This window comes from Hoplias malabaricus, chromosome 1 (assembly GCF_029633855.1).
Source record: "Hoplias malabaricus isolate fHopMal1 chromosome 1, fHopMal1.hap1, whole genome shotgun sequence".
Lineage (NCBI taxonomy): Eukaryota > Metazoa > Chordata > Actinopteri > Characiformes > Erythrinidae > Hoplias > Hoplias malabaricus.
This window is the reverse complement of record NC_089800.1, coordinates 1,369,647-1,379,942: the sequence shown is the minus strand read 5'-3', so window position 1 is coordinate 1,379,942 and position 10,296 is coordinate 1,369,647. Positions and strand designations below refer to the sequence as shown.

At 45.7% G+C, this 10,296-nt stretch overlaps 1 protein-coding gene across 1 annotated transcript in view; it reads left to right on the top strand.

Annotated features, from left to right (window-relative positions):
• Positions 1–256: 256 nt before the first annotated feature.
• Positions 257–10,296, top strand: part of vipr1b (vasoactive intestinal peptide receptor 1b) — a 72,631-nt gene continuing 62,591 nt past the window's right edge. The window contains exon 1 of the mRNA XM_066676004.1: positions 257–582. Coding sequence (XP_066532101.1) covers positions 526–582 — 57 coding nt within the window. The 5' untranslated portion in view covers positions 257–525. The remainder of the gene's footprint in view (positions 583–10,296) is intronic.

The following is a 10,296-nucleotide window of genomic DNA, read 5'->3' as shown; positions in this document are numbered from 1 at the left end:
TGTTTTGGCTGATAAGTGTAATTTGCACATTCTAGGACCTTCTGGTTTAGAATCGTATTAAAATGCCCTCAGCGCTTCAACGGTCACTGTCCTGCCTCCTTGGCTGTGATTGGCTACTAACGCCCTTTATCTTGTTTTTGGATTGGTGAGTAGTTGACAATTTTCAGTGCTTGGAATCTCACCCAATCACAGGCTAGAGGGGCGTGGTCTGGCGGAGTACGGGTGGGAAATGAAGTGTCTCTGAGGTGGTGTGGGAAATGGCGCAGAGTGAAACGCTGGCGGTGAAGCGGAGGTTGTGTAAAGATGCTCCTTCAGCGTAACTTCTCTCTTCTCTCAGAAGCTCCTCCGAGGACACGGCTCTCGTTCTGATGCCCGTTTTGCGTGAACCGTCTTCCTCCACACACCTCGACGAGAAACTTTCTGCTTAGTTTTTTATTATTATTATTAATTGCTGCTGTGTGTTTTCCTTGAACGGGAACCAGGGTCCTCCTTTTACCAACAAAACCAACAGCCACAGACGTGTCCATGGATGCCTCCAGGTCCGTGCTGTTTCTCTCAACTCTGAGCTGCATTCTTCGGAAAGTAAGTGTTGAATGCACAACAATAAACAGTTACATAAAATGATGTTATCGTGGTGTATTTCACATAATAAACGGTAAAATATGAGGTGATACGCGTTCCGTTTTAAAGCCTGGTCTCTGTGTGTTTTTGTGAGTTTAATTCCCAATTTATTTAACAAAATACTTTAAATTAAAGCTGGAAAAATAAATACTTGTTGCACTGTGGTCTTACTTCATTTATCACGATGTGCTGGTGTCACCTGTGACCCACAAACGCCTGAGTTAGCATTCACTATTGAATATATACTGCCAACGTAAAATATGCCAAAATAATAAATACCTTACAATACTACTCCATATGAACAGTGAAATTGACCAGTTTCCCCTTGTGATTTTATATAATCTAATGCTATGTTGTGGTGCAGTTTATGTGCAGTTTGAAATAAAATGCTCAATAAATAAACCAAGTAAAATTGAACATTTTCATATTTTACTCTGTGAATGACCTGTAACTGGCGTTTAATTAAAACGACTTTAAGCACAAGTTCAAAGAGTAGCCCATTAACGCTCAAGGGATTAAATCACTGAAGTGTTTATATTGTTTTATACGGTGTTACTGACTAATATCAGAGGAAAGATAGTTCAAAATTTGATTGTGTTGTTTGTAAACTGTAATTATGCGTTTAATATATGATATAGCTTATTTTAAATAATACAAAGTGTGCACTGCAAAGCTATGAAGCCGAGTTGTTTTCCATCAAGGTTACGGTTTGTGCTTCTACATCCCGTTCCTGGATATTTGGTGTTTAAACCACGTGTAAATGGTTAATGTGTGAAGTGTTGTAGGCGTTTATATCTCAGCTAACCTGCTTCATAACCTGGATTTGGACTTGTTTAGTTTGTTGGTGCCTGTGGACGTAGGGGAGTTGGGTTGGTTTCAGATGATCATTCTGTGTCTGTAAAATATTTCTGGATATGTTGTTATGACTTGTAAATATCTAATATATGATATAACGCAAGCTTGTCTCATAATAGTTGTTGTCAGTGGATCATAGGCTATAAATACACGAATTAGAAAGAATACAGTATGTTTTGGGACGATCTACAAGGCAGGGAACCGAGCACAATTTGAGCTACAACTCATTTTATGGATGCCTTATATTCGTGTAACAGTTACATGACAAATATCTGGCAACCTGCTTCAAAATCTGATTCAGTTTGATGCCTGTTGTTGTTGCACTGTTGCTTTTCAATGCAAGCTTCTATAAGACTCTAATCTGAAGATACACGCTTCATAATTTGAGGATTGTCGCAGAGAGCTGGACGATACGGCCAAAATTTATATCACGATATATTTTTACAATTATAATCATGATATTGATCGCCACCAAACAACAACCTCTTGGCTTTGTCAATATTAATATTTTAAAACTCACTTTAAAATTGAGTGCCGAACCGATGACAGCGCCCCCTAATGACCGCCAGTCCGTGACAGACGCTGTCAATAATGTGTACTGAAATATTGGAAATGTGTTTAAAAAACCTTTAATTGTTATTGAACCATTTTGTATTGCGATATATATTGATATTGAATTATTGCCCAGCCCTACTGTCTCGTGTTGGTGAGCTATAGTCTGTACATAGACGCCTGTAGGATTAGAGCAGTGAGGCTGAGTGCTCTGTGAGTCTCGCCTTCTCAAATCTTGGCAAAAAAGAAACACACAAACCGTGGCACTTTTTATACAAGTAGCTTTCACCCCTTAAATTACAGACAAGAGCTTCATTCTTCATTTCGTCTTTTTTTTTTTTTTTCCCGACTCCCGAGAACTGTCTGGCTACCTGTCCTGCTCCTGATGAATAGGAGTGAGTCATCTTCATGGCAGTGTGGAAGATTGGTGCTTGAACCAGGACCATAAGGGCCTTAAAATGTGTGGTGTGTAAAATAATGATGTTTTAAAGCTGCAGGAGCTGGGATCACTGCTCACCCTCCATTAAGGTCCAGTCTCGGTTTGATCAGAGTCATGTCGATGGAGCAGCTGGACAGTAAAGGATCCTGTTTTTTGTTGTTCTGACAGGTTCAGGCCTGGTTTGACAAATCGCTCTCTTCACCAAGCCGCGTTCCGAATGATAGCCGACGTATCTGCCGTTTAAAATGCAGCAGGGGTGGAATATCTTTGAATGAGGGGTTTTATCGTGGACCGATGTGTTCCTTCTAAGCTTGAACTTCTCTGACAGGTCTGATATGATCCTGACACTTGGAATGTTGTGTTTCCTGCCAGAGAAAGGTATGTGTCAGTAGTTTATGCTCTGAATTTGAATGCCTCGGTGTGTTCAGTTGGATAAAACGCCAGTGAAACAAGAGAACGGTGTCAGCTGAATTAATTGGCTAATGGTAATCATTAGTAGGTTTATCGAGACCTTATTCTCTCTGTAAAGATCCTCTTCTTTAAAACAGATGCATTTGCTACTTGGTCCACAGCTGTTGTTCAGGACTGACCTGCTCACCGTTAATGATCAGAAACACAGTTACAAGCCCAGTTACTTATAAACACATGTTTATTTAGTTCACATTGACATCCGCTGCTGCTTCCCCTGTCTCTCCTGACGCTTCCGCCCTCGCTCCATCTGTTCATTCATCTTTGCCTCACTCTTGTCGTTTTTCTGTCATTCCTCTGGAATGCCCACTTTGTGTTTAACAATCTGAAGCTGGACATTACCATTCATTTCCAAATATCAGTTTAGATGCAGCTGCTCAAAAGGGTTGTCTTTATTTTTACCTGTTTCTTTATTAATTTAGAACAAGATTGTAGTGACTCTACTGAACCGCAGTCACACAGCTCAAGGGGCCTGGAGGTTGTGGGTTCGATTCCCGCTTCGGGTGACTGTCTGTGAGGAGTGTGGTGTGTTCTCCCTGTGTCTGCGTGGGTTTCCTCCGGGTGACTGTCTGTGAGGAGTGTAGTGTGTTCTCCCTGTGTCTGTGTGGGTTTCCTCCGGGTGATTGTCTGTCAGGAGTGTGGTGTGTTCTCTCTGTGTCTGCGTGGGTTTCCTCCAGGTGACTGTCTGTGAGGAGTGTGGTGTGTTCTCTCTGTGTCTGCGTGGGTTTCCTCCGGGTGACTATCTGTGAGGAGTGTGGTGTGTTCTCCCTGTGTTCGCATGGGTTTCCTCCGGGTGACTGTCTGTGAGGAGTGTGGTGTGTTCTCTCTTTGTCTGCGTGGGTTTCCTCTGGGTGACTGTCTGTGAGGAGTGTGGTGTGTTCTCCCTGTGTCTGTGTGGGTTTCCTCCGGGTGACTGTCTGTGAGGAGTGTGGTGTGTTCTCTCTTTGTCTGCGTGGGTTTCCTCCAGGTGACTGTCTGTGAGTAGTGTGGTGTGTTCTCCCTGTGTCTGCGTGGGTTTCCTCCGGGTGACTGTCTGTGAGGAGTGTGGTGTGTTCTCCCTGTGTCTGCGTGGGTTTCCTCTGGGTGACTGTCTGTGAGGAGTTGGTGTGTTCTCCCTGTGTTTGTGTGGGTTTCCTCCGAGTGACTGTCTGTGAGGAGTGTGGTGTGTTCTCTCTGTGTCTGCATGGGTTTCCTCCGGATGCTTCAGTTTCCTCCCACAATCCAAAACACACGTTGGTAGGTGGATTGGCGACTCAAAAGTGTCTGTATGTGTGAGTGTGTGTCTGTGTTGCCCTGTGAAGGACTGGCGCCCCCTCCAGGGTGTGTTCCTGCCTTGCGCCCAATGATTCCAGGTAGGCTCTGGACCCACCGCGACCCTGAACTGAATAAGGGTTACAGATAATGAATGAATGAATGTCTTTGGCTGCAGCAAGTGATTTGAAAAAAAGCAATCTTTTAAGTGAATGCTCTGACAACATTAAAAATAAGTGTCTTTTTCTATACAGGCCACAGGACTAAACATTCCATCCAGTCGTTTAACTTGGACTGAATGAAGCGATTGAATGGCTCACCTGTCTGTCAGCCTACCTGCCCAGGTGCCTCCAACAAAATGAGGGTGGAGTTCATGAAGGGAACATGGCTAGAGCTAAGTCCCAGATAGCACCATTCTCCCACCATAGTGCACTTAACCCAGACAGGGCACTGGACCGATTCGTTCACGTTAAAGATACAACCACTTTTACGAATGTGAACGGTGGAGGCAGCCAGGTCCTCTCTGAGTTGATCGGTGAGGCTTTTAATGTGAACAAAAAGAGCATGTGAATAGACAGCGTTGAGGACTGTGGTGATATATTCTCTCCTATATTCTATATTGCTTTCAGATACATTCTTTGTGTTGGAATTAGATTTGGTGATGACCTGGTAGGTCAGCACCATCAGCTTGAATTTATTATGAAATTGAATCTTGAGCGCTTTATAATAGACGTTTATACAAACTGCTTGTTGCTCTACGCTGAGTGTATCACACAGAAGGGTTTAATAGAAACCGAGTACAGTTTCCTGAGTGGAGAATGTGGAGAATTTACGTTTTTCTCCAAGTGCGGAGGTGCGGCAGGTCGACGCAAACGCTGGTGACGCTGTGGTCCAACGCTCGGGAATCCGCAAAGGAATAAACTGTGTGTGAAATGAGTAAATAAATAAGTAAAAGGTGTTTATTTTTTGATGTGAGGATGGCCACTTGGGAGTTCACTCACAGCGTCTCATCTGAAAAGGCCTGTTGGAAACATGGCTCACAGCGAGGCACAACAGGGAGTGGAGCAGAGTTGTGGGGGGTAAGGTGTTCATCACAGATCTGTACTTCACTCAGTTTGTTCCCCTTTTACCTTCTGTTCAGGCAGATATTTCAGAAGTGGAATATGAAATGCCCACAGCTGTTGCGCCTACGTAATACCGCAACTTAAGAAAATATTTTCTGACTCATTTGTATCTCCTACCGACTGACTCGTTTGATCATGAGTCAGTGCTTTGTTCTCACCTCCTCTCCTTCCTCTTTTCTTACTCCTTCTACTCTTTTGTTCTTCCCTCTGTTCTGGGCACTCTGTATTGTATAACCTTGCAAAAAGCCATTACATTAAGAAGAGGGGGAAAGTAATTGAAGCTGTTCGGCGTTCGGGGTCCCTTTTGGGAGGAGTGATCGTAGTGGTGTAGTTGTAAAATAGCGAAGATGAGGAGACAGGCTGCAGGTGTGAATGTAGTTCATTTACAAAGGTGTACACTGAGGCAAACAAGCTCCAAATGTACAAATCGGGAACGTGGGACTACACAGACTTTTATGGCATTGAACAGAGACTCATCTAGAGCAGCTTCTAATATTCATCTTACAGAGCTAAGGCACCTGTAGCATTAGGTGTCTTGCCCTTGGTTTCCTATGGGTATAGTGTGGTGTGGTTACCCAGGAAGGGAATTGAACCCTAGTCTGTTGTGTTAAAGTTAGCTGTGCTGCCCAACGTCCTACTACACCACACCAACATTCATTCATTCATTATCTGTAACCCTTATCCAGTTCAGGGTCGCGATGGGTCCAGAGCCTACCTGGAATCATTGGGAGCAAGGCGGGAACACACCCTGGAGGGGGCGCCAGTCCTTCACAGGGCAACACAGACACACACACACACACACACACACACACACACACACATTCACTCACACACTCACACCTACGGACACTTTTGAGTCGCCAATCCACCTACCAACGTGTGTTTTTGGACTGTGGGAGGAAATCGGAGCACCCGGAGGAAACCCACACAGACACAGGGAGAAGACACCACACTCCTCACAGACAGTCACCCGGAGGAAACCCACGCAGACACAGGGAGAACACACCACACTCCTCACAGACAGCCACCCGGAGGAAACCCACGCAGACACAGGGAGAACACACCACACTCCTCACAGACAGTCACCCGGAGGAAACCCACGCAGACACAGGGAGAACACACCACACTCCTCACAGACAGCCACCCGGAGGAAACCCACGCAGACACAGAGAGAACACACCACACTCCTCACAGACAGTCACCCGGAGGAAACCCACGCAGACACAGGGAGAACACACCACACTCCTCACAGACAGTCACCCGGAGGAAACCCACGCAGACACAGGGAGAACACACCACACTCCTCACAGACAGTCACCCGGAGTGGGAATCGAACCCACAAGCTCCAGGACCCTGGAGCTGTGTGACCGAGACGCTACCTGCTGCGCCACTGTGCCGCCCCACACCAACATGAAACCACCATTATACGCACTCAGTGACGGTGTTCTCATTACTTACAGTGTTAATTAAAGGGACACTAGGCAGGATTTGATTGTAGTTTCTGCAGTGGTGAACCTGGAGTAGGCTCTGTTCTCTCTATTACAGGTCAGTGAAGCATCACAATGTAACTGTAGCCTTTATTACTGCCTTTATATGCCACATTAACAATGCTAACGTCTCTCTCTCTCTCATATCAGGCAAGTTCACCCCTCCCCCACACTCTTACTGTATACAGCTTGAAGTGTAGAGTCAGTAGATTCCAAAAAATGACAAAGACATTAGAATAAACACAGCACCTGTCCCTTTTTTTGCACTTTTACTCACACAGGAGCATAACTTTTTAATCGCATTTAAATTATGATATTTTCTTCTTTGTCTATCCTCATAAATCCAAAGTGAACATAGTGCTGAAGCCCGTACTTCGCACCGAAATCGGCGCCAGTGCTCAGCGTGTCCTTCTGTTTCTGATCACATCACTGTGAACCGCAACACTCCTAAGGGTTAATGTTAAAAATACCACCTAGTGTCCCTTTAAAGACGCAGAACCAAATCTGGCCTGATTCTGACTCTCATCTGATTCTAATTTCTCACTCCTAGAGCAGGCTGTGAAACGTCTTCTCTCTCATATTCTATTTATTCTTTTTAATCTCCCGTTACTACGTTTGCGTCAATGTGAGCGTCTGCCAAAGTGAAATCATCCTTGGCTAGTAAACACCAGTTCTAATTCTGAGATAAATGTGGGCTGTCCTGGGCGTCTGTGAAGACACCCTCGATTTGTTTTTAGCCGACGTGTGCTTCCTGACCTCTTGATTAGATTCCTAAGTGGGTGAAGCACATTCCGCCCCACGCTCAATGAGCCGTGAAGCCCCTGACGGCACATCTCTACTGGAGTGACAGATGGATCAGAAACATAATGATCCTCAATGGTAGGTCAATAGCTCTTTAAAGTCTTGTAAACACCTCCTTAGAATTTGTAACACGTGTTTTCACTTAGAGAGAACATCCTGCTGCATCGTTAGACCGCATCTGCAGTGAGCAGCTTTACATGTTTTATAGCTAGTAGTAAAACACTCAAATGTTTCTTTACATGGAGCATGGTGTATATCAACGTTATCTGCAAAGGGCTGCCATTGTTATGTGAGTAAAGTCAAATATACTGTACTCTCCAAATGAATCAGCAATGATAAGCACCTGGCATTTTGCTCGATGCTATGCTTATCTTGTGAAGTTACAATAGGATAGGCACAATATTATTTATTCCCCTCCAATAACTGTAAAAAGAAAAGAAAATCATAAAAGACACAGCATTAAAATTCAAATAAAATATTCAATGTTTTAGACAGGAATTCTCAATACAATACATTCACTCATTATCTGTAGCCCTTATCCAGTTCAGGGTTGCAGTGGGTCCAGAGCCTACCCGGAATCACTGGGCACAAGGTGGGAACACACCCTGGAAGGGGGCACCAGTCCTTCACAGGGCAACAAACACTCACACATTCACTCACACACACCTACGGACACTTTTGAGTTTTACCAACGTGTGTTTTTGAAGCGTGGGAGGAAACCGGAGCACCCGGAGGAAACCCACGCAGACACAGAGAGAACACACCTCACTCCTCACAGTCACCCGGAGGAAAGCCACGCAGACACAGAGAGAACACACCTCACTCCTCACAGTCACCCGGAGGAAAGCCACGCAGACACAGGGAGAACACGCCACATTCCTCACAGTCACCCGGAGGAAACCCACGCAGATACAGAGAGAACACGCCACACTCCTCACAGTCACCCGGAGGAAACCCATGCAGACACAGGGAGAACACGCCACATTCCTCACAGTCACCCGGAGGAAACCCACGCAGATACAGAGAGAACACGCCACACTCCTCACAGTCACCCGGAGGAAACCCATGCAGACACAGGGAGAACACGCCACATTCCTCACAGTCACCCGGAGGAAACCCACGCAAACACAGAGAGAACACACCACACTCCTCACAGACAGTCACCCGGAGGAAAGCCACGCAGACACAGGGAGAACACGCCACATTCCTCACAGTCACCCGGAGGAAACCCATGCAGACACAGAGAGAACACACCACACTCCTCACAGTCACCCGGAGGAAACCCAGGCAGACACAGGGAGAACACACCACATTCCTCACAGTCACCCGGAGGAAACCCACGCAGACACAGGGAGAACACACCACACTCCTCACAGACAGTCACCCGGAGGAAAACCACGCAGACTCCGGGAGAACACACCACACTCCTCACAGACAGTCACCCGGAGGAAACCCACACAGACACAGGGAGAACACACCACACTCCTCACAGACAGTCACCCGGAGGAAACCCATGCAGACACAGGGAGAACACACCACACTCCTCACAGACTGTCACCCGGAGGAAACCCACGCAGACACAGAGAGAACACACCACACTCCTCACAGACAGTCACCCGGAGGAAACCCACGCAGACACGGAGAACACACCACACTCCTCACAGACAGTCACCCGGAGGAAACCCACGCAGACACAGAGAGAACACACCACACTCCTCACAGGCAGTCACCCGGAGCGGGACTCGAACCCACAACCTCCAGGACCCTGGAGTGGTGACAGAGGCACTACCTGCTGCACCACGGCGCTGCCCCAATACAATACATTTGTAGTAATTCTTTGGGAGTGTTTGAAAGATTCTGCATCCTTGGTTTTTGTTAAATGTCAAACTACTCGACAACTGGCACTGTTTCTTTTGTTAAAGCTGCGGTTGTTTCTGGTGGATCTTCACACTATTCTTCTGTTTGTTCAAGACACACATTTCCTACAGTCATTTCAAAGACAGCATACAAATGACCCACACGTTTGAAGCCCAGAGGTGTCAGTCCCGCACACACACCCCCATCTTTCTGCGTCTCCTGTGTGTTTGTCATTTCTGTTTCAGACTGTATTCGAATGTCAATGGGATCTGAACCCATCCTGTTTCTAGGAGAGGTCACTGAGACTGAAATAAAGGAATTACAGCAAATTGTTTTTTCTTCTCTTCAAAAATAGCTGTTTGATAACGGTCTTCTCAGGTGTCTCATTGATTCCTGAGATTAAAAAGTTGGAAGGCAAAGGGTATTCAGCTTTTACTGATGGCACATGAAAGTGTGATTGATGGAGGGTGCATTTTGAATTGACTCTTCTAATATTACCTCTCTATTGTTTTTCAATGTGTGTTTCCCAAACAGCAGATGGAGGGAGTGAAAGAAAGTTATTTATACTTTTCATTAGACAAAGTCAAATAATTTCTAGTAATGAATGGCTCCTGGTGTCTACTGGTGAGAACATACATCTGGTTCATTCCACTCAGGTGGTCCTTCAGAGCTCCTTCGCTAGTGGAACTCAGTGTTGGGGGACGGGGGGTGAGGGAGGGGCATGTTAAATGTTCTTGCTGTATCTCTCTTCAACACCACAACCCCCTACTCTCCTCAGAGCCTGGGCGTCTGCTCCGTCTGCACTCCTGTGTTGACATAGTTTAGTGTCTATTAGTCCATT